The sequence below is a fragment of the Branchiostoma belcheri genome, unplaced genomic scaffold, assembly GCF_001625305.1.
Source record: "Branchiostoma belcheri isolate BF01 breed outbred unplaced genomic scaffold, Haploidv18h27 scaffold36, whole genome shotgun sequence".
Classification (NCBI taxonomy): domain Eukaryota; kingdom Metazoa; phylum Chordata; class Leptocardii; order Amphioxiformes; family Branchiostomatidae; genus Branchiostoma; species Branchiostoma belcheri.
In genome coordinates, this window is record NW_017803976.1 from 1,431,425 (window position 1) to 1,456,314 (window position 24,890).

General features: G+C 40.5%; 1 protein-coding gene across 1 annotated transcript in view; it reads left to right on the forward strand.

Annotated features, from left to right (window-relative positions):
• Positions 1 to 4,711: 4,711 nt before the first annotated feature.
• LOC109476027 (muscle, skeletal receptor tyrosine protein kinase-like) overlaps positions 4,712 to 24,890 on the forward strand; it is a 29,994-nt gene continuing 9,815 nt past the window's right edge. Inside the window, 12 exon segments of the mRNA XM_019776839.1 lie at positions 4,712 to 5,053; positions 7,395 to 7,664; positions 8,846 to 8,970; positions 9,866 to 9,904; positions 11,388 to 11,542; positions 13,166 to 13,429; positions 13,881 to 14,056; positions 14,899 to 14,922; positions 16,870 to 16,958; positions 18,896 to 19,055; positions 23,463 to 23,642; positions 24,521 to 24,704. Of these exon segments, the coding sequence (XP_019632398.1) occupies positions 4,831 to 5,053; positions 7,395 to 7,664; positions 8,846 to 8,970; positions 9,866 to 9,904; positions 11,388 to 11,542; positions 13,166 to 13,429; positions 13,881 to 14,056; positions 14,899 to 14,922; positions 16,870 to 16,958; positions 18,896 to 19,055; positions 23,463 to 23,642; positions 24,521 to 24,704 (1,889 nt within the window). The 5' untranslated portion in view covers positions 4,712 to 4,830.

A 24,890-nucleotide genomic window follows, 5' to 3' on the forward strand; every position in this document is an offset into this window, starting at 1 on the left:
ACAATGTTGGTGCCTGTTTTCCTGTCATTTCCGCATATATTACCGAGAAAAAAAGACACTTACCTACATTTTAGTAAAAAAATGATCTGCCAGGGGGACATCGCGAGCGCAAGCCGCGTTTAACTTCAGTGTTCTAGAACGACATTCTTTCGAAATGTCCCCCCTGTGACGTAAGCAGTTTATGCGATCCGTGAAAGTCGAATGGGTCTATTGAATTGGAAGACAAATAAACATGGTTTAGGGAACAAATGATCTTGTTTTTTTCAGGTTTTGTTTGTAGATAGTTATTAGGGAATAACTAAATTTTAATTAGGCAATTAGGTTATTCTCTAATAACTACGGATAATTAGTAGATATCAATTTGTGCAAACGTACGTTTGTAGCTTTGACCATTATGCACATGAAAATCATACTTTTATTTCAGTTACTTGTACCAAAGTGCTATATTATAACTTTAAAGATAATTACATTTGGGGCAATAAAATGTGATGACGTCATCCATATGGTCCAAAAAATTATTTTCATAACCCTTTTGTACCCAGGTATCAATATTCAGTACAACTACAGTTCTTTCTAAATTTGTTTGTGAGAAAACGATGGAAAGTGAAAATGCCAAATTAGCCAGGGAGGACACCTTAAACCCCCATTCACTCCAGGTCAGCACTATTGCTGGCTCCATGTTCCAGACCGCCCAAGTTCGAGGGACTGCAGCAGAATGTGACAGGAATGTTAATAGGAGGACGGATCAGACAGAAGTCGGTGTTGTTGGATTTCTGTTGGATCAAGAATGGATTTTGTACCACTTAGGAGGACAAGCCGGATCGGGGAGGGGCAATTAAGAGATGGGTTTGACCTTGATAAGGGGATGGGCTGTACTACTTATACGGGAGGGGGTTAAGGACTGTAATATTGTACATGTTTAATAGTGATTTTAGCTTGAAAGTTCATCTATGTTCTTGGTAGAAGTTATTATGAAACACTTTTGAATTGTAATTTCCAACACAGCCTTCTCAAAAAAATTTGAGTAGGTGGCTGCTAAGAAAAAGTAGCAGGCGAGCCACGAAGTGGCTCGAAGCGAGCCGCGCAGCGGCTCGCGGGGGAGGTACGGGAGGGGGGTGGCCCCCCTCCCGTTGGGGGGGTCCGGGGGGCCCTCCCCCGGAGGAAATTGTAGAAATTAGACCCCTAAACATCGTTTTTGGTACATTCTGAGCAGCTTTTATGGCAATCTTATGGTTCCAAAATTTACGGTTCGTGCACAAATAATTCCGGAAAAAGGCTGTATTAAAAAATTGTTTGCCACTCCGATCGTATTACGCGCGGTCCTTGCGCCCGGCTACAAAATGCAGGAAAATAAAAAAAGACATATTTAAATAGTCAATTTGATCGAAAACATAATCATTGGGATCTGAAAAAATGTCACAGGTTCGCTTTTTGGAAGTTTTGTTTCTGTTTTGACGGTTTAATTCTAGCGGGGTGCGCTCCATAAATGCCCGATAGAAATTCACCCCGCGTCCCGGTACACTGACTTCCGGGTTCCTTGAACAGGAATATTACGAGAAAAAGGCCAAAAATCGACGTAGAGAAATATATATCTTCCCGAAAATTCTTTTGATTATGCATTTCTTTAATAGGATGTTGCTAAGTAGTCGTAGAAAAAACGTAGAGAAAGCAGCGTAAATGTGTCTCTCTTCTGCATCGACGAAGAAAAATTCTTCCGCGCTGCCTGCTGCTGGCTATATCGCTTATCCAATCAGAACGCAGGTCATGTGAGGTGAACCTCGATCTCACCAATCAGAGCGTCGATCGCGCTGTGCTACTTACTTATTCATGACAAGATGGCGCCCGAAAGCTCCTGTTTTTGTACAGCGATGGGGAGTGTGCGTTTTTTATTCCGGGGTTTCTTAGTTTTGACGCTGATTTTTGGCTCGCCGTGATTACGCTACAAATGACACACTAAGTGGAGACAACAGATGAGTGATCATTTTACGATCGACAAGAACTTTGATGAAATGAAACAGCTGTGAAATCTCGCTGATGGCGATTTGTTTTCGAAAATTTGTCTCGTGTTTCTAACTGTGTATGAAAGATACGAACACGCTTCTGTACATGTCTTGATATTTTTTTGACGTGATTCGTACTAGTTATTTGTAGCAGGAATACTACTAGTGCCGGGAGAAGTTGGGAAGGTAGCGGCTTGATAAATTTTCGTGAGCAACTAGTTTACGAAGCAAGTTCCGCCTAGCTCGAGCGATACAGCTCCGCCGATTCAACTCGAGCCCCGAACAAGACCCTCCCCCCGTAAAGTTTCGGCCGCTCTGGCCGCGGGCCGCTGAGAAGCAAACGATGACTCGTGCACTAGAAATCTGCACAGGAGGCTAAGAAAGAAGCAGTTTTCAGATCCAGAAAGCTAGCAGAAAATTGTCTGAAGTTCGTCAGAAGAAATGAGCCGGTGGAGTTTGTGAGAAATGTAATGGAGACTACATTGTTTTCTGAAATTTACACGAAAGTAGCCGGCGCAAAATTTGAGTAGGCGGCGATTTTCGCCGGTAGCCGGCTTGTTTGAGAAGGCTGCAACACAAGTATTGGAATTAACCAAATTTTCTTTGACAATGACTGGAGGTGTACAGTGGAAAATTTGGGTAAGTCCAATTTCTGGTGTAGGAAGTTCATGTTTGATAGTTTATGGAAGTCACTGATTTGGAATTTAAGTGCTAAAGAAATATTAAATCTGTCAAACTGTTAAAAAGATAGCAGTTTGCCCTTTTGTTCTTTTCTCATATCTCTTTCCTTGTAGTTAGGCCATGTTGATTTGATTATATGGATGACATCCTCCGGGAGCCCCAAAACTGATGCGCGCATGCGAATAAAAAAAAAGTTTTGCCAAAAAAAAAGTTTTATTTCATTATGAAATCTACGTGGTCATGAGGGTTGAGCAAATGGCACAGAATATGGTTTGGCGAATAATCTAGTCTTCAAGTTCATTTCTTTACAATTTCGTCTTTTTTCGTTTGATTTTGGCATTCTACGACATTGGTATAGTTTTTATTAATTTTTTTGTAACTTATGGTATATTTTTGCTCATTTTGCAACTGTTTTGTACGATTTACAGTATGGTTGAAAACTTTTTTTTTTTGGAAACGGCCGAAAATTCATGCGCGCGCGGATGTCATCCATATAATCAAATCAACATGGCCTTACAGAAGTACAACTTTCTTGAAACAAACTTACAATCCACTCAAGCCCAACCCAAATTGCAATTCAAGAAGTCTGCTTGTACTTTCTGTAAAAGCCTACTCTGCCAATCTAAGCAGACATTGTTGGAAAGCTTGATTAGTTTCAGGGTGAAGAGAGTGAAACCCGGGTACAAAAGTATTCCATCAGGGGTCAGAACCAATGACATGGGGGTTAGAGTGAGCCTAGACACCCATTCACCTTTACCCTTGGTAGAATATGGAATCAATCCAGCACTTGCCCCACTAAACTTGGTATTAGAACAGTCTATGTCTGCATGTTTTAAATATATTGGAGGTAAGGCCACACCAATTTAATTTGTTGGTTCTCGAATTCGCCTCTTTGTTTTTTCTGATTTGCAAAAAAAAAATTGATTCTGGTCCTGAATCAACTGAAAATGCTCATATTTTGCCCCCAACAGTTGAGGAAATTCCTTTTCTTCCTAATTGTTACAATTTTTTTCCATCTATCAATGCAGTGGTTTGATTAAAAGTTCAAAATTTATACTTTAAATTCTAACCCAGCCTTTTTTGTTGACTTCATGGCTCATATTGTAGCATTTGGGGCTATAATAGGATGCCTAGACCTGTTTTTATTTTATTTTTTTTCGCCCTGTCGCTTCATATTTTTTCTGAAAAAATCCGAGAACCAACAAATTAAATTGGTGTGGCCTTAGAACAGTCTATGTCTGCATGTTTTAAATATATTGGAGGTAATGGTAGTGCTCTCAGACCATGCGGAAAGGGTTGGCCCTTTTTGGCGTACATTAATGGTATCACTTGAGCGACCAGACTTGGTATTCAGGCGAGAAATATTTCGTGCCGCTGTGTTTTGAATACCTACGATACAAGTAATTCTATTTCGCAGACGGATTGGTGTATACATATCATGTACTCATGCAGACTTGGTGGCAGGCTGTGAGATTTTTCTCCCTGGTGGGTTTAGAATACCAGAGATTTTGGTCATTTTTGGTATGACTGCGTGACAGTTCAATAGATCAGCTACAGGTCCTCAGTACACGTATTATGTAAATGTAATCCAATAGTTGCCAGACTCTACCATGTTCTGAAGAAAGGGGAGGAACGGATAGCAAATTCTACCATAGAATTAGAAATGCAGGAGTGTTTTATTAACTTTTAAGACGGCCATCATCGAAAACATTCCTGTAGTACAACTTTTGAGTTTGAGGAAGGATCTTTCTTCTGGCACTTAAGAGATAATAAAGTACTACAGTTCAATTGCAAAATTTAATCTTAGTGTAATACAACATGTATGTAACTACACATATCTCATTCAGATCATGCTAATGAGTAATGACTAATGCTTATGGTTAATAGAATAATGATATGATATTTTGTATTAATCATATAATATTATATACTAATCAGTAACCATATTTTTATGATTTTGACAGTAATTGTATTAACACTTGATTGAAATTTAATTAAGTTTTTCTTAACCTTTTTGAGTTTGCTTTGTTTTGCAGTGACTAATGCTATCACCACCACCACCACAACAACAACAACAACCAGTAGTATTGTTAGGAGCCCCACTAGCACTCCTGTACGCACCATTCGCATTTTCACGGGACTCGGCGCCATGTTTGACTGTAACATCGTGGCAGCGTCCTCGGCCATAACCCGGTGGACGCACAACGGGATCGTTGTCACGGGAGACAACAACAACACCAGGGTGTCTCACGACGGGCAGAACTTGACGATTTTGAGCGTAACGACAACGGACGTGGGCGTGTACTGCTGTCTCGGAGGGAATGGGACAGAACTGGAGTGGTCGTCATGCACCAGGCTAGACGTGAGAACAGGTACGGAGCAACTCACAGTTAGGGGACAATTTTTGCTTTTCAAACGTTACTTTTACTTGAACTGTGGTAAAAAAATAGATAATGTACAGTGTAGAACATAAAAATGTCTATATCAATTCAACTTACTGTAAATGACATACTGTAAATTTTCAACAATTTTCACCAAAAATGTGAATTTTGTGTCATTTATGACTACTGTTACAATAAGTAAAGTTTGGTCAGTTGATACAGATGTTCATAATACTAGAATTCAATCCCAAATTTGTATTGATCTCAATTGCTTTTCAATGACTCATTCAGACTTAACACTTATGTCTCTCTCTTTCTCTCTCCATGCTGTCTGGTCCAGCCCTGGCCTTCTACTAAGTTCTAGATCTTTCTGCCCATCTCTGTTATCTCTCTCTTCTTGTTTGTCCTGTGACCCTCAAGTCCTTATTTGGGAAACTTAGAAGCCAGCTAGCTCCAGATGCTGACCTTGGATTACCTTGGACAGATTGTAGAAAACAAGCAACCTTGGCTGTACATGTAGGGCTAACAAATGGGCCACAATGTGACTCACAAAGTTGTTGTTGGACATGATTCAAGTTGTGAGCACAAAGTTTGGCATTCAGAAAGTGTTACTGTTGATTAGCCAAGGTCTTTCCACTTGAACATAAATAAGGGAGAATATTGAGACATTTTCTTTGTAAAACTTGTGTCATATTGGATATAATTTTGAATCTTTGCATGTACTGCCTTTTGAGTACACGGAATTCATCACAAAATGACATGAAATAACTTTACCTTTTAGAACAGATTTAGTTTCATGAACATAGAAAAGCTTCTATTTGTAGAAATATTGTTATGTGCAAATAGATTTCGTTTTATGTAGATACAGGTGCAATCTATTTAGATGGGCTAGTGTTCTGATTCTTGATAATAAAATTCTTATTGATGTGTGTGTGTGTGGTCTATTCTTTCTTGATCATGACTCTTGTCTGTCCTTGTATTTACATGTATATGTGTATGTCAAACACACTAGACTTTCTTCCTGCAACTTTGTGTTACTTGTACTGTTAGATACATACATGTACATTGTATTCTATTGAATGTTCTCTGTCTTTCCAAATGTTTACTGCTGTGATTAATAAAGTCTTCCCCAGACCTTTTTTTGTCTTTTGCCATATTTCTTGTCAAGAAAGTAGAAGTGGCTATGTTGTTATATGAACGATGTTATATGTTTGAAATTAAAGGAGACTATTTTTGGTTACATTTGGTTGGGAAATTGGGAAGAAATTACTTTTTGCTGGCAAAAATTTAGGCATAATTTAATCCAAGTTATTTTTATGTGTGTATTTTCAGACCCCTAAATATTTTCCTGTCATGGTACAGGAAATGATTGAATTCTGAAATGACCAGTCAGATGTGGTCATGTAGTACTACATTTTTGTGACATTAGGCCACACCAATTTAATTTGTTGGTTCACGGATTCGCCTCTTCGTTTTTTTCTGATTTGCAAAAAAAAATCAACTGAAAAATGCTCATGTTTTGCCCCCCAACAGTTGAGGAAAGTCCTTTTCTTTCTAGTTGTTACAGTTTTCCCATCTATCATTGCAGTGGTTTGATTAAAAGTTCAAAATTCAATGTTTAAATTTTAACCCAGCCTTTTGTGTTGACTTCATGGCTCATTTTGTAGCATTTAAGCCTATAATAGGATGCCTAGGCCTGTTTTTATTTTTATTTTTTTCGCCCTGTCGCTTCATATTTTTTCTGAAAAAATCCGAGAACCAACAAATTAAATTGGTGTGGCCTTAATTAAGGCTTCGGTACTGGTATTGAATTCCATTCCAGTCATCAACATAGTTAGTGTGGGGACTCGCGCACGCTTTCACATGTGGATTGAAGCACTAGTCTTGTTCTTAAGACATTTGAAAACTTTGTCAAGAATCGCTGTTAAGTTGCACTGAGGGTAATAAAGGCTTTTATAGAGCACTCCTTGATAATTAAGAATTTCCTAATATTCAAACTTTATGTACTCGTAAACAAGCACCTGTAGTTGATTGCTTTATAGCACACTTGTAAAAATTTTTTTGAAGTCTGCCACAGTGTGCAATTTTTTTAAACACTGCACTAAATCTGTGTAAGATGGCTAAGTGATATCAATTTACACACCTTTATCACTACTGTAAAGATTCGTCAAAATATAAAAGATAGTAATAAAAAGATGATAAAAAAAATTTAAAAGAAGTATAAAAAAATCAAAAATAGTGAAGAAATTATAATAATAAAAGATTTGTCAAGGATAAACACAAAGTGATTTCTTTCTGCTTGTCTGACAGATTATGTTTCCTTACTCTACAGGACCCCAGATTACAAGACCACCTATCAACGTGACTGCCCTCGCTAACACTCGAACATCGCTACGCTGCGGCGCGACAGGCAACCCCAGCCCGGTAGTGATCTGGGAGCGCGAGGGTTACCCCATCGAGATCGACCAAAGGAAGAGTATCCTTCCGTCGGGAAACCTCCGGATCAAGGAACTGCAGTTAAGCGATGGGGGACGGTATCGATGTGTGGCCAGTAATGAATACGGGCAGACTTACTCCAACTATGCCTACCTCACAATACAAGGTACATATTATGAGGGCCTGTATGGCCTTTCTCATAAGCTGTAATCAGGACTTTTCAAGTCTTCGTAATTTGTAGGCAGTTAATGTAATTCAAGCTTCATTTAGTGCAATTCGTAATTGGCTGTAAAAAATTTTGCATAAATCATAAGGCCTACATTGAAGGAAAAAAAAGTTGTTTCCTGTTTCCCGACCGTACCCTAGAAAAACTGCTGATCCTAGCCTTTTTTGGTGGACCCCTGCAAGGAACATGAATTTTTCAAGCTGATTTGACCTTTTCTAGCTCCATGACACCTGTGATGTAGCCGTGGACGACTCTGGTACACCTTTTTGCATGATAATGCCGGTGACAGAGTCGTGGAAAGCTCCATAGGCCAAAACCAACCTTTGCCGTGTCGGCGATCGGCGCCATTTTGAATTCAGGAATCGGCCTGCAAAACAGGTCGGACCCTGAGTTTACGACAGATTACGTCATGATACCTGCAGCTTGAACGTTGGAGAGTTGAAAATAACGACGTAATCTGTCGTAAACTCAGGGTCCGACCTGTTTTGCGGGCCGATTCCTGAATTCAAAATGGCGCCGATCGCCGATGATTTGTATGGAGTTACGTGCTCCGAGGCCGTGTTGTGGTTAAATGCTGCGTTTGTTTAGGGTCTTATCCCCCCGGCCCGGCAGGTGAGTGCGTCGGGAAGCCAGGGACACCAAAAAACCGGGGCCGGCCCGTTGCATGAGGCCCGGCACGGCAAAGGTTGGTTTTGGCCTATGGAGCTTTCCACGACTCTGTCACCGGCATTATCATGCAAAAAGGTGTACCAGAGTCGTCCACGGCTACCTGTGATGAAACATATACAATGGGTTTTTCAACGTTGACAACTATAAGTGTCTTCATGCAAGTTTTACATAAGTTGGATCAGTATATAGAGATCACCTGACAAAAGTCTAACAAAAAAAGAAAAAAAAAGATAATCCCTACATATCGACCCTATTTTTTTCAGGACTGAAACAGGAAACACAACATTTTTTCCCTAGGCCTAATCATTCATATCCACTCCCCCCATGCAGGCGCTTTAATATTGATGGTTTTTGCACACACAATTTTTGTTTCATATGACCATGGATGTATCTTTACAGAAGCTCTGGCTATTAGTGTAGTATTGATTGATTATCATATCTATGATGTACAGTCCCAGCTGAGATGCTGCAGGGTCCATCTAATAGGAACGTGTCCTTCGGCACCGAGGTGACACTGTCGTGTTTTGTGTGGGGCATCCCACAGCCCAACATCACCTGGTACAAGAACAGCAAACCTGTAAGTACAACAAACATCATGTGTTCTGGCTCACGCTCAAGTAAAATGTGTTCCCTGGCAACCATTTAAGCTTGTCTTATTATATAAACTCCTGACCAGTAGTTAAGGTACAGGCATGAGTAGAGTTGGGGCATGTAGCTTCAGTGGACACTAGATGTACCGTAATTATACTAAAATGTAGAGCCTTAGGGCTCTCTTTAGACTGACGATGGTATATAGTGATATGACAATCCATGACGTCCCACTTCCTTCGCCGGCGATGGATTGCTTTAGATGAGGGCCTGCAAGGGGGGGTAGTGATTACGAATTACGCAAAATTTTCGCCGCCTATTACGAATTACGTTAAAGTCTCAGAGCTGATTACGACTTTACGATTTGCGGCTAATGTCCAATTACGAATTACGTTGATTTTTGCGGAGGCTGCCTACGGATTACGAAGTCTAAAACGGCCTGATTATGCCGCTGAAGGGTGACACAGTAGGGTCCGAGGTGGTAGTGATGATTATTGGAGGATTACTATCGCGAAACTATTTTGATCCTCTTTAGACGGCCAAAAAATACTGTCGCCGGCGACATCTTGACGATACATTCGCACGACTATTCAATTGTTGTCAGTCTAAAGAGAGCCTTACATGTACATGTAGATGCCGTGTGTGTTTTTATATATAACCTGTGGAAAGCCGTTACAATTATCAAACTTGTCTTATTCTGTGTTATTGACTGGTGTTGTATTGCATCACTTGTGTATTGTGTCACTAAACTGTTACAGTGAAACGTCTCCAGGAGATTTTGGTACCGTACTGTTGCCCTTGTGGTTGTCTGCTAGTACAATGTACATGTAGATACGGTGGACGACTTTCCTTGTTTGACGTTGTTGTTCCGTTTGTGTCTGTAGCTGTCTCCGAGGTTCTCAACCATACAAAATATCAAGAGAGTGAGTATAGTGCAGTTTTCTTGTCTTCTGTACTAACATGAACTCCCCCATGTGAGAAAGTCCTCTTTGAGATTCTGAGGCATCCTAGATATTACAAGTACATGTACCTCTTCAGATATGTTCAGCAATGTGTTATGATGTCTTTCTCGATCACATTGCTTTAACACACAAAAAAATGTGTGTGGTACATGCATGTACATTTGTACATGTACTAGTCTTGAAGGCATATAGTATACTACAAATGTAGTTGTGATAATGGATATCATGTACAAAAAGTCTTAAATATTTCTTGACAGTGCCCTATAGTTTTTTATTAAAGATAATTTGATAGCTTTTTAAAGTGTAGCTAGTTTTTATCCATTGAAATACAATTGCCAGACTGCAGAATGATTCAAGTTGAACATATAGATTTGATATCCAAAGTCTTGATCATTAGGTACAGTTCTTTTTCATTACTACAGCATGGTTGTAGTTGGTTGTTTGTTGCTCCCTAAAGTGCCTTAAGAATTTTTAATGTATTATGTGATATGTTTATGTGCGTGCCTTGGATTGTGGCAGATTGGAAGAGCAAGGAAAGTCAATGTAAAGGAAAGGGTAAAGAAGTTGTTCATGGTATAAGTGTATTGTGTAGAGTACTACTAGAGTCTTCTTTGATGTAGATTATTAGATAGTTAAATTTTACAATAGACATTATACTTTTGCATGAGAGCAAGTAAAAAGATGTTCACTGTTTCAAAGAATTGAGTAATGACACAAAATTTTAGTTTGCCTTCAACACTCTTTTTGAGTCTTTACTGTGAAATTAAAAGAGAACTTCAAGGCAATATTACTACAAGTTATTCTAACTAACTTTTTACACAATATTTTCTGATACATTGTGACTAATTTATGACTTGTGTAGAAAGTCAATGTTTAATAACAAATGTTTGGATGGAACACAACTGATTAAGCTGTGAGTTTCAGTTTTACGTTGGTAGCATGATAAAAGTAACATTATATCAAATAAATACTCAAAAGCCCACTTGTATATTCATGGTTCAGTAATATGCTCCCACAGTTACGTCGCAGAGGACCGACCTTGTTATGTCCAAATAAATGGCGCGTTTCGTTCCGATGCGCCACAAAGTATTTGTTTTACTACCCCCAAACGAGTAAGCGTTAACTCTAGGAATAAAATCCAAAGGCTAAAAAACACTTTCAATCCATATTTTGATACTTCCTGACAAATTATAAAAAGTGGCGAACTCGGGGTACACCCTTGGAACTACCGCCCTAGTTACGTCGCAAAGTAGAAGGTTGACCCTTGACCTCAACGTTTGATCAATCACCATGGTAACACGTATGTAAAAAGTCTAACAAAAACTCTTTCGACATGGCCATATATCATCAAGAGGTTCATGGAATTTTCCTTTGAAATGTGTGATTTATGTTAAAAAGTGGCGAACTCAGGGCCCCCTCCGTTACATCTTTTTTGTTTCACTAGCTGATCTACCCAGAGACCAACACCACATACACGGAGTCCATGTTGACAGTGAAGGCCACATCACCATCTAACTACACCTGCGAGGCACGAAACCAACACTCTGGCGGGGTCACCGTACTCCGTAGGACAGGGCGAGTCATCATCACAGACAAGAGGTACACCCATGCATGCCAGTGGTCGAAATACTTTTTTTCAGTGCTCTGCAATATTGCAGAAGAGTAAAAATTTTGTTCTGCAATTTGGAAATACTTTCTGCAAATACACAAGCCTCCATACTACAATCTTGCAGGTTTATAAGCATGAACTATTGATTGATATGCAAATTAGTGAAGACAAATTTTTGGAAGTCCAAAAGGAAACAAAAGATAAACAAGACAAGGTTGATGCAAATTAGTGAAGAAGCTCCTGTTGTTTCAAAACAGGAGCTTAAGTGTTGTCTGTCCTTGGGGCCAAAAGCGTCAAACCCCAAGTGCCAATTTTTCCTGCTGCAAAATTGCAGATTGTATAAATTTTTCTTCTGCAATCTTGAAAATCTATCTGCAGATTGCAGACTGCAGACAGGTATTTCGAACACTGCATGCTCTTTGTCCTCTTTTCAGTCTTATTTTTAGTGATAAATGATTCATTTTTTGTTTATTTAGCTATGTCGAAAATGATTCTTGAATTGAAGAAAAAAAATTATTATCTGTTATCTTGATGTATTCTCCTCATTTTTTTGCTTCAGTTGATGACTTGTATTTGTACCTTCGGAATGTGACTTGACCCTTCAAAAATATTTGCTTATTCCAGGGAAATCTAATCCTTGAATATACCTGAATGCGATTAAGCCCTACTCTCCAAGCAGAGGTTTGGGGTTATTTTTAGCATGTTTTGAGGCTTTTTTGTCAGGGTTTCTCTTTTGCACTGGATTTTTTCCCCATGTTTGGTGGGCCAAAAAATTCAGTGCAAAAGAGAAACCCCGATAAAAAAAGCTTAAAAAACATGCTAAAAATAACCCCAAACCCAAACCTCTGCTTGGAGAGTAATTAAGCCCCCCTGCCCCCCCCAGGTATAATAATAAAAAAAGTCCCTTTGATCACTGTGCTTAGATATTGACAAACAGTCAACAATTACCATTTTGTCTGAAATTTGGGAATTACCTTGCAAGTAGAAAAATATAATACCCTTAAGAATAAGTGCTCTAATCAAAGAAAAATTGTCTTCTTATTGATGCTTTCATTATACCTGCAAGAGCTTTAAATATTGAAATTGATTGTGAAGTAAGGGAAGAAAATGACAAAGCCAATCTGACAGCTTATAGGCAAACTGTTTCCTGAACTTTAATGTAATGTCAATCATATGTCTGCAGATCAATTATCGCAGCAGTTAAGCTAAATTGATTTATTTACTTTCTTATTTTCTACCTTTCGAGATGGAAGGATGCCTGCTGTCTGTTTTTTTTTATATCTTACTGTTGAGATATGTATTGAAATAGCAAATACAGGGCCAGATGTGCATGCATTGAGAACAGCAGAGTGATAGGAAAATTTAAGAACATTTTATGAATGCAGAGTCTGACATTCATACAGTTTTGTACACTTCTGTAATCTCCAAGCAGATCATATGGTAGCAAGGCCAGAGGAGTGTCCATTTGGCTGATGGCCGCACCACTGGCCAATGGATACTGCCACCATATGATCTGCTTGGAGATTACACTTCTGAAATGAAATGGATTGAAGTAGTTCCATTTTGCACTTCTGTATCCCCTGTTGATTGTCTTTGTTTACCATCCATCCCAGTAAGTACCAGAGCCCTGCGGGCTACTGTGCGCCGTACTCTGGCAGGATGTGTCGCCGACACGTGGGCAGCCGGATGGTGTGGTACAACAGCTCGCTGGAGAACCCCGAGCAGCAGAACGAGGCCATCGTGCGGGCGCTGGAGATCGAGCTGCTGAGCACGGTCAGCGGCATGTGCCGTCCCGTGGCCGAGGCGCTGCTGTGTCACTACGCCTTCCCCAACTGCGACACAGACACCGGCGTGCCGCGCCCCGCACCTCTATGCAGGTGTGTACTGGGAACATTTAACACTTTTTTTTGTTTGTTTGTGTCGCATAATCAGTAAACTGTCTTTAGGCGTAACACACCAGTTTTGTACATGTAAGTACAAGCTGCTTGAGACCGGACTGTAAGGTTTGAACCACTCACAGGGAAGGACCCCTACTCTTTTCGATAAGTGCGGTGGGTTCTTTAACGTGCTTGGGGTGTGACAAACACGGGACCTCCATTTAACGTCCTATCCAAGGGACGTCTCTAACCGAAGCTAGGTACTCATTTACACCTTTCTTTTGACTTGCAGTAAGTACTGTGGTCGTTCTTGTGTCTATAAGTCAGGATAGACCATGGAGGTGCACTGTAAGATTCGCAAATTGAAGCACATGATGCATGTGTAGGAATGTTTTATTGTTTTTAAGCATATATTCTATATGGCTTGACTGTGTTGTTTTTCTTCCCACAGAGAGCAGTGCCTTGCCGTGCAGAACATTTTATGTTTCCAGGAGTGGTCCCTTCTGATGGATAAGAAACGTTCGGGGATTTACCTACGTTCCCGCGGGCACTTCCGCCTACCGGTCTGCGCGGACCTGCCCAGCGTTTTCAACGGCACCAGGGCCTGCTCCAACGCTTCTGTGTTTGGTGAGTGTACATGTCAAGGACAGTTACTACTAAAGTTACTCTCCACGGTAGCGTTACGTGGATGAGCTTAACTCTCTTCCTCTACACTTCCCTGTCCTTCATATCATAGCTCTTGGTAGTTGATCTGTGGTGCAACATGCATCCCCACACAGTTGTACATGTATGTATGTATGTCGTACATGGACTTCTTACCCTCACATGGCCATATGCATGCTTTGGCTCCCATAGGAGAACATAATAAAGTAGATACGTCGATGAAGGTTAGACATCCAGGTAATACGATATGCCAAAAAACAGTTACTCAAGCAACTGGATATGATTTTGAAAACGTCAGACGTTTCAGCTTAAGCTCCTGTCCTGTATAACAGGAGCTTTCAGACTAATTTGCATCATCTTGTCTTGACTTGTCTGACTTTGGTTCCTTTTTCGACTTCCAAAAAAATTTGTCTTCACTTTATTTGCATATCAATCAACAGGTTGTGTATATAAACCTGCTTTCCCCTCTGGTCTCTCAGTCACTGACGAAAGCTAGTGGATACTAGCTGAAACGTCTAACGTTTTCAAAATCATATCCAGTTGCTTGAGTGACTGTTTTTTGGCATAATAAAGTAGAGTTCATGTCTTTTTCTTTATGGGCAACCTTCCTCCCTTTCTTTCTCTTCAAGACTGAGAAGCAACTTGCTAGTACTAAGTATTACTAAGTTATTTTGAAGTATTGTACATCAGTTGGAATGGAATTAAACTGAAAAAGATAATAAAGTGCATGATGTGATGAAATGATGTTGTATCTCCAACTCTGATCTGATCTGTTTTCCATGTTACTATGACGCTGGCCCTGACAGAGATGAAGTCTGAGATGGTGACGGGTAAGTGTGATCTTAAAACTTCACCATTTGCTTCTGTACATGTAGCTATACATTTTGTACTTCTATCCCAGAAAGCACAGTATGTAAGGAAATGGATTACTATACTGCTGTGTTGGCATTCAGCAGATGCCATGCAATGTGTTATATGACTGTACAATGTAGGTCACCAAATTGTAAAGGAGTCAGCAGCCTAGCAATCTAGCTAGACTTAACTGCTGTATTTCAGTGTTAGTTTGTCTTGTATAAGAGGCACAGAGAGGATGTCCTCTTTATTTGACCTCTCGTGCGACCTCTAAGCCTTGTCTTTGATTTGTTGTTGCAATCTCAGCTGTCCCCTTGTCATCGCCCATCATGCCACATTCCGCAGACTTGGCCTGTCAGAAATAAAAGAAATGTTACTGCACAGACCTTATCAATAATCAGGGACAGTTGACAAGTGCCGTCACCTTGAATCTGAAGTTTGGTCCTTGTCCCACCCATGCTGTTGTTGCATCAAGTGTGGCCTGCGTATATGCCCCACCCCCTACCGGGCGGTGATGGTTTAGGTTCTATTTCAGTTGTCAGAGTAAACATGGCGGACTTTGATACCTCAGTAAGGAAAACATGCTGTTGTATGCCAGCTATGCCGCCAGCAGGCGGTTGATGTGCTTTGGTTATGACAGTTGGGGCCCCCTGCAGTGGTTGTCCGCAAGGAGCCGGCGAAAATTTATAGGGAAGAGCTCTTGTTGTGATACATCTACAGAGGTAGTTCGTTTACAAGGTTAGGGGCAAATAACAGCAGGGTTCCATCCTGTAGAGCACATAATATCGGCGGCGTTCGTGTCTCGTGGCACGGTTGTGCCCGCCGCTTAACCTCCGAATCATCAAAATGCAGATAAATAACTGGGAGGAATACCATGAGGGTAGAGCGGGGTGCTCGGCATTGCTGGGAGCTATTATTGGAGCCCGGAGTGTTTTGCCAGGTCTGGGGAGTGACAGGCAGCTCTCGGCACAGTCTGTCACCTGGCTGTAATCGCGGATCACGGAGAAGGATCGACGTATTTGGCATAGTCATCTGTCCAAGTGGCGACAAGCGTAAAAAATGTTGTCTGCCATCATGATTGTGCAAACTTATTTTTGGTTAAGGACTGGAAAAACGTTCTATTTCTCATGTAAAAGATGCTCCAGTGTCCTGCGCAAAAAGAGGCGAGAGGGAATCAGCTTGAGCTTTTGATACACAAACTTTATGAGGGGTAAAAGAGTTTGTCAAGTTGACATCATTGATCGTGTCCATCAATGCGTTAATCCCCCTCTGGTCTTATTATAGATTATGACATTCCTTTTCTTTTTGGCTTCATTATGCTAAAACATCTCAAGCAAAAGAACTCCCAGGCCAACAAAAAAAAACTCAGCAAGTCACTAGTCTCTTCCTGCCATGACAACTAACGCCATTAAAGTAACTCTACTAAGGCCATGTTGATTTGATTATATGGATGACATCCTCCGGGAGCCCCAAAACTGATGCGCGCGTGCGAATAAAAAAAAAGTTTTGCAAAAAAAAAAAAGTTGTTTTCATTATGAAATGTACGTGGTTTTGAAGGTTTAACAAATGGCACAGAATATGGTTTGGCGAATAATCTATTTCTTTACAATTTCGTCTTTTTTCGTTTGATTTTGGCATTCTACGACATTGGTATGGTTTTTAATTTTTTTTGGAACTTAAGGTATATTTTTGCTCATTTTGCAACTGTTTTGTACGATTTACAGTATGGTTGAAAACTTTTTTTTTTTTTGGAAACGGCCGAAAATTCATGCAGGCGCGGATGTCAACCATATAATCAAATCAACATGGCCTAAATGCCAGTTGAAGACCAATTGCATTAAGACCAATGCCATAGAAAAACAGCCATGAAAGTTCACAAACTCACTAGTCTTACTGAACCTGTATCTTCTTCTTGTCTCTTCCAGTTGACTGTTACCGCGGGAAGGGCCGATATTACCAGGGTACGCTGAACGTGACAGAGTCAGGATATCCCTGTCAGCCCTGGGCAGCTCAGGTTAGTTAGTACAGTCTGGAGGGAGGTACACTAAATAGACCAGTGATTTTCAGGTGATGACATGAAGGCAAAATGTCAGCGCTTATTTTGAATAGAAAGTCCTACTTGTAGACTTATGAGCTCGGAACTTGAAAATTGTTCTGTATTCCTCAGACATTTCTTCCATAAGTTGTTACATTGTTGTTAAAAGCAAGCAATAAGCAATGGTTAAATAAATAACCATTGACCATGTGACTGATAACCTACTTTATGTCCTACCTGGGCCGCGATTACGTTCGATACGGGTGTTCCGGCCCGTGTGATAACTAGCGGTACGGCCCGGGGGTTCTTACCGCGTACGGCCCGGCCCTTCCAAATGTTCCACAGAATGATTCGAACGCGTTTCGCCCTTACCGCGTGCAATGCTTTCGAAAATTCGAATGCAAAATTCGGACGTTGGAATTGATGTTGTTGCACTTTTTGGGTTTAGGGACACCAACTTTCTGCTCATTTTGCATCGAAAGGCGTGTTTTCTTGGGTGGGTATGACATAAATAAAATACAACACGGTGTATTCCGGATCACCCTCGGTCCCAGCCCTTCCGCGGATCGGATCTCCCTCCGGCCGTCGGGCGATCCGACGCGCGGTCGGGCCGGTACCTCGGGCGATACGAAATACACCGTGTTGTATTCTATATATATTAGCTTCTAAAATTCTACTAGAGTAAGTTAAATGTATTATTGTAATGAAACATGTTACATGGGGTCGTGTGGCGCAGCGGCAGCGTTCTCGACTCGGAACCAGAGGCCCCGGGTTCGAGTCCTGACATGCCACCGATCTTGTGCCCTTGGGAAAGGCACTTTACAGGACTTTCCTCACTTCGCTCAGGTGAAAATGAGTATTGTACTGTCCCTGTGTTGGTGTCGGCATTAATATAAGTTGAAAAAACTTGAGTGTGTCGTCACCACGTCTTGTGATTATATGTTTCGGAATAAAAAAAAAACATGTTACATTTTATAAGTGGTAAGTGATTTTATGTGGTTTATAGTTTGTAAAGTGCTTTTGTCAAAGATGAGCAATTCAGTCCCCCTGTCAAGGGCTTCTGCGATAATGTACCTTTTGGAAGTTCAATAAATCAGTCATATTGATAAGGCCATGTTGATTTGATTATATGTATGACATCCGCGCGCGCATGAATTTTCGGCCGTTTCCAAAAAAAAAGAAAGTTTTCAACCATACTGTAAATCGTACAAAACAGTTGCAAAATGGGCAAAGTTAAGTTACAAAAAAAATTAAGAAATGTCGTACAATGCCAAAATCAAACGGAAAAAGATGAAATTGTAAAGAAATTAACTTGGAGACTAGATTATTCGCCAAACCATATTCTGTCCCATTTGTTCAACCTATATGACCACGTACATTTCATAATGAAAACAACTTTTTTTTTGGCAAAACTTTTTTTATTCGCACGCCCGCATCAATTTTTGGGCTCCCGGAGGATGTCATCCATATAATCAAATCAACATGGCCTAAGTTCATGTTCAAAACTTTCCATTAGGCCACACCAATTTAATTTCTTGGTTAACGGATTCGCCTGCTTCATTTTTTTCTGATTTGAAAATAAAAATAAACAATTCAGAATCAACTGCAAAATGCTCATATTTTGCCCTGAACAGTTGAAAACAGTCCTTTTCTTCCTAGTTGTTAGTTATTCCATCTTTCAATGCAATGGTATCATTAAAAGTTCAAAATTCATTGTTTAAATTTTGAACCGGCCTGGTGTGTTGACTTCATGCATATATGGCTCCTATCATACCATTTTGGGCCATAATAGGATGCCTAGGCTTGTTTTTAGTTATGTTTTTTTCGCCCGCCCGCTACATTATTTTTCTAGAAAAATCTGTTAACCAAGAAATTAAATTGGTGTGGCCTGAAGTTCATGTTCACTTGCCCAACAGGTGCCACACAAGCACGATCGCCTACCCGAGTACTTCCCGGAGTTACAGAACGCGGAGAACAGCTGCCGTAACCCCGGGGGTGAGGAACCCCAGCCCTGGTGCTACACCACCAACCTAAGCACCCGCTGGGAGAAATGCAACATCCCCCGCTGTGAGGATGGTAAGTCACGTAACGTCATGCTCAGTCTGCTTAAACACTAAAGATTCTAGCCAGTGTGTTCTTGTGTCTTTAGAGGACTGTCATGTGGAGTATCATCACATGGGTGTCACCTAGGCAATTTACTGATGAAGTACACAGTAACACACTAGATGATCACAATACGGAGAATAAGTTGTAAATGTTATAATGTATGATTTTCTTCTGTCAGCAGGGTTGAATTAGATTCTTTAACATTGTTGACACTTACACTGTACTTCAATATGTACATTTGTACATGTATATAAAGAATGTTAACAAAATGATGCACAGGAAAGGACAGATATTTCTTACCTTTGGAAGTTTTGTATTTTACTCTTCAGACTACATGTAGGTGTGGCTATGATCAGTTTGCCTTGGTCATTGCTTTGCCTTGCCATGTGATGCTAATCCATTGCATTGTCGCTTAAAGACACAAAACCACAGTTAAACATAAAATGGCAGTGGAAAGTCCTTTAAAAGTCTGACTTAGACCTAAAAATGTGGCTCTGCTTCCTTGGTAAAAGTTGTTCGTCTTGTTTATGAGTTGGATCTACAGAAATTTTGAAGTTGACTTTAAAAAAAGAGAGAAGTGAAAGAAAATGAGAAAGGAAAAACTCAAGTCAAATGTCTTCCATTCAATAAAAGTGCATTTGAGTTTCTATCAAAAGTCACAAGCTACTATGAAACTGAAATGTCAAATGTTCAAAAATAGAGACAGAGAAACAACATAAAAATTGATGATGAAAGCACAGAGTGATACTAATGTTTGTGTCTCCTGCTACATGTCTTTGAGTACTTTTTGTTTTGTCTGATTTTATCAGCTTTTATTATACATTCTGTGTCTCCAACTCATTTTGTTCTCATGTCTTTTTTTTCGCTAAGTTTTATATTTTCAGTTCTGTGTCCATGTTTGTTAACAATCTATCCAGCCATTTCGTGTTGTCACTTCTTAGGCTTTGAAGGTTTAGTAGAATGATGTGTCAGGCTCCCTTCCTGTGTCTGTCTTCCCCTCTTCTTTCTCCTCTCTGTCTATTCCTCCTTCTCTCCACCAAAGACACAAGTACCGATCAAATTGACACCGACAAAAACGAGGAAACCTGGACGCTCGGTGGGGATGACTTTCCCTATTGGTCGGATGGTAAGGAGGAGTTCATGTGGTGGTACGGTGGCACACCCCCTACGCAGGAGGACTTACGCGGCACCCCGCCTACGCAGAAAGACTGGCGCGTAACCGCCTTGCCCCGGTTTCCTCCCGAAATAGCCCAAATGGAGGACGGGACTGAAGAAACCTTTATCGATCTAGATATGCAAGTTGTCGCCCGACAGAAAGAGGAAGAGCTTGAAGAGGAAGTGGAGAGTGAAATTGAGTGGGCGATTGAGAAGGAAATAGAACGGGGCGTGACAAGCACTGTGGCGGCGGCCGGTACCACGCCTAGTGGTGACTGGTACGACGAAACAACGGCAACGACCAATCAGGTCAGCGTCAGTCCGGTTCCCTCGCAGCCGAGCAACGAGGCACTGAAGAACGAGATCACGACGCTCTGGGACGTTCTTCAGTCCGTCGTACAAAACATGAACAAGCTCGCGGAGGAGGAAGAAGAGACAGACCGTGAGCTGAGGAGGCTGGACAAAACCGTGAAGGCTCTGGAGAAGGAGATGACGCTGAGGTACAACATGCTGACCAAAGAACTCGAGTCAGCCAAGGAGACCATCGCACAGCTGGAAGAGGAGTTAGAGGAGCCTTATGAACAAGGGGGAGGGGCTATCAAACAAGGGGGAGGGACTGATGAACACCGGGGAGGGACTAACGATCAAGGGGGAGGAGCTGATCAGCAAGGGGGAGGGGCTAACCATCAAGGGGAGGCGACTGATGCTCCTGTAACTTTTGAGGCCCGCAAGGGTGGTACTGGGGGGAGTTCACTTCCTATTGCTGGGCAGGGCCTGATGATAGTTTTGCTTGTCTGTTGCTGGATGCTAACTGTACTGATTGTTTAGGGGCAAGAGTAGATAACCACAATAGGAATATTTTACTAGCCTAAAGTCTTGTTTGGTGTGTGTATTTTTGCTTTAACACTTGAGTGATTCGTGACTGTTTTTTTAGGATAACATGACTTTGTGAATCCCAAAATATTGGTGCTGTGCTATTCTTTTTCTCATTAAAGGTCATACAGCTTATTCCTGAATTAATTTTATTTTTAAGCAGTCATCCAAAATGGTTACAACAGTATATGATGTAATAATTTTGTTAATACCAATGACATCCCAAAAGTGAGTTTTGTCATCTTAGCACTTTTTTTATCATAATATCAAATTTCAATCAAACGATTTGTGCATATAACTTTAATAAGTGTGCAATCTCTGTAATTTTAAGCTATGAGTGACTTCTGGTATCTTGATGGTAGTGCACGAATATACAGAGGTTTGAATTGAATCGTAATCTATGCAATAGATTCTACAGGCTTTATGAAATCAATCAATGGTGACTGAGTTGTTTTGTTTAAGAAAATATCTTATGAGAGATCATATTTGGAACAATTTATTAGGTCGAATTGATGTTAACCCTCACCATATGAGGACTAGATGTAGTACAGTAACTGTTTTTGTCTGAATGGCTGCCTTAGCTAAACCTCAGTAACTGTACCCCTGGCATGCATGGCCTTGTTTCTGGTAGGACTTCTCAGAATAAAATGTGAGGAATTTTTATCGGGAATGTTTATTATTGACCTTGGAGGTTTATTTTGGATTTGATGTGACGTTCTGTAAGTCCAGGCGTGCCTTACCATGGCAACGGGTGTAAACCAAAGACATATTTCATGTTGTATAGAATTCGCTGATGTCGGTGGTGTGACGCTATTTTTGCATGAGATAGTTTATTGTTTCTAGAAGAATGTGTCTGTCTGGGTGACAGAGGGCAAGTAGTAATGCGTCCCTAAGCATCTGCTTTGTCTAACTGTTGTTGGGATGATGACAGGTGAAAACTGCATGATTCAATGTCCATTCAGCAGGGTGGGACTAGGCCTAGGGTGCGAAACCAGCTTTAATCTGAACAATTGTGACTCTTGAAAATAATGCCACACCAATTTAATTTGTTGGTTCTCGGATTTTTTCAGAAAAATATGAAGCGACAGGGCGAAAAAATAAAAATAAAAACAGGTCTTGGCATCCTATTATAGGCTTAAATGCTACGAAATGAGCCATGAAGTCAACACAAGGCTGGGTTGAAATTTAAACATTGAATTTTGAACTTTTAATCAAACCACTGCAATGATAGATGGGAAAACTGTAACAACTAGGAAGAAAAGGACTTTCCTCAACTGTTGGGGGCAAAACATGAGCATTTTTCAGTTGATTCAGAACCAGAATCATATTTTTTTTTTTTTGCAAATCAGAAAAAAACGAAGAGGCGAATCCGAGAACCAACAAATTAAATTGGTGTGGCCTAAGTCACTTCTTACGTATGGTTCTCATGTACAATGTATCACAGTGTAGATGTACATGTATATGACACTACAGGATTCTGTATTCTTTACCTCAACCCCATTTACTGCAAATTTACCGTACAGTTGAGCATAATATTGTAACACTAGGAAGGGTAATGCACACATAACTGTGACATACATGTAAAGAAAATATTTTCAGGGTATGGTCTCAAGTTGACTCCCAACAAATGTACAGTTCAAGATCTGCATTAGTTAGATATATGACAGCTACTGTTAATCACAATTTCATGTTTTTATTAATATCTGCTAACTGATTTTGCTATAAGAGCAATTGTTTTTTGTGCAATAGACAAAACTGCTTTTATATGAGGATTTACACTAAAACTGTTTGGCACTTTTCTATTTTTTGATTAACGTGACCTTGTAAGGATGGTATCGTCCTTTACACAAGTGTATAGATGTGAGAAGAGTGTAATTTTGGAAAAAAAGTTATGGAATAAACTTATTTTCTTCCATTGTGGCTAAGGTTTGACTAAGGTTGTAGTTTTTCTGCATGATGTTAACTGTACATTTTGCACTGATTATGACAATATGCATGTCTTCTTTCTAGATGAAAACTGTATGATTTTTGTAGTATTATGATTATAGTCATTATACATGTAGCAGGTTATATGTCCATAATTTTGAGCGTCTTTTTCGTGACTCATACAAGCCAGCCAATCACAGTTGACCTTGTCCCTTTCCCATTTTTTTTGGCAACCAATCGGTTGCCTGTAGATTTTGTGTCAGAAAGCCATCTTTTCCCATCAGCCAATCATGCCATTTCCTCTCAATTTTGGACCTCAATGACGAAGACAATGAACCAAACCGGGTATACTTGTGTTTTCTCTCCACCTCTCCTCTCCTTCTATTCCTCCTTCCTCCCTCTCTCTCACTCCATCCCTCCCAGGCCCCCCTCCTCCTCCTGTGCCTCCCTCTGCAACAGATAGCTCCAACTCTTCTGTCCCCTTCCATCGCGTCACCACAGCCCCTTCTCAGGCAAATGACGGCCGCTCACCTACCGAGGCTGTTGCAGGGACTACCCAGAGGCCCCCTGTGGTACCTGAGGGTACCGCTAACCCCAAATCAGGTATAGAAACAAACAAACAAACAAATCGGCATGCTGTGTGAGATAAAGCAAGGTTGTCACTAGGTTTTGTATCATTGGTTTATGGATTGCATGATGACCCCAAAGATTTAGTTGTAAAATTGAATAACTAAAGTGTTCATATTGTTTTAGCACCATAAAAATTAGTTTGTTGAGACCATCCTGGCAACAGCCCTGCACAGAATGCATTTCACCCTCTTTCTGTTTCTGACAGCTACCACTACTTTTTCTGCTTTATCTGTATCTACAGAAGTGCGTGCTTACAGTGCTGTACACTGTACTATGCCTGTACTCAACTTCTTCGGAATGAAACATGTCCTACATGTACATTAACTCTAAATGTTGTTACCCTGTTCTCATTGTGCTCCTGCAAGGTTGACAACTGTTACAGAAAATGAATAAGGCCTAGGAAAAGAAATGTTGTGTTTCCTGTTTTGGTCTTGAAAAAAATTAGGGTCAGTAGGTAGTATTATCTTTTTCCTTTCTTTTTTTTTTAGACTTTGGCGATCTTTAGTGATTCAACAGTTACTTAATATACAATACAGTTTAACAATTTGAAAGTAAAACTTGCAGGAGGACACTTTTATTTTCAACCATCAATGTTGGAGAACCGATTGTACAGTATTCCTTCACTCGGGTATCAGAGCTAGAAAAGGTCACTCAGCTTGAAAAATTTGTGTCCCTTGCAGGGGTCCACCAAAAAGGTTGGCAGTTTTTTCTTAGTCTGGGTGTCATCTTTTGGGGTTGCCGTTACAAATCAGATGGCACCCACGCTAGTTTTTTCTACGGTTGGTCAGGAAACAGGAAACACAACATTTTTCTCCTGGGCCTAACTTTTCAGCCATTGATTTCCCCCCCAGACAACTTCACCATTCCGCTGGACTCGGTGGCGACAGAGGAACTTCAGGTAGCGGAGAAGAACATCGTCCTGTCGTCCACCACGCTGATTATCGTGATCTCGGCGGTGTCGGGCTGCGTGGTGCTGGTGTTGGTGGTCTGTATCCTCATGATGTGTAACAAACTCCTCAAGCAGTACAGCAGAAAGTAAGTCACTACTTCTACATTCAGTATATCGTCACTTAGCATTTAGCACTAACACTTACTGCATGAGTGAAGTATGCTTTAAAACAGACATATTTTTTGTTTGTTTCAATTTCAGAAAAATTTACATGTAAGTCACCTGTGATTTTGAATTGTCATTTAAGTGCCTGCCTAACTGTAATTATAAAC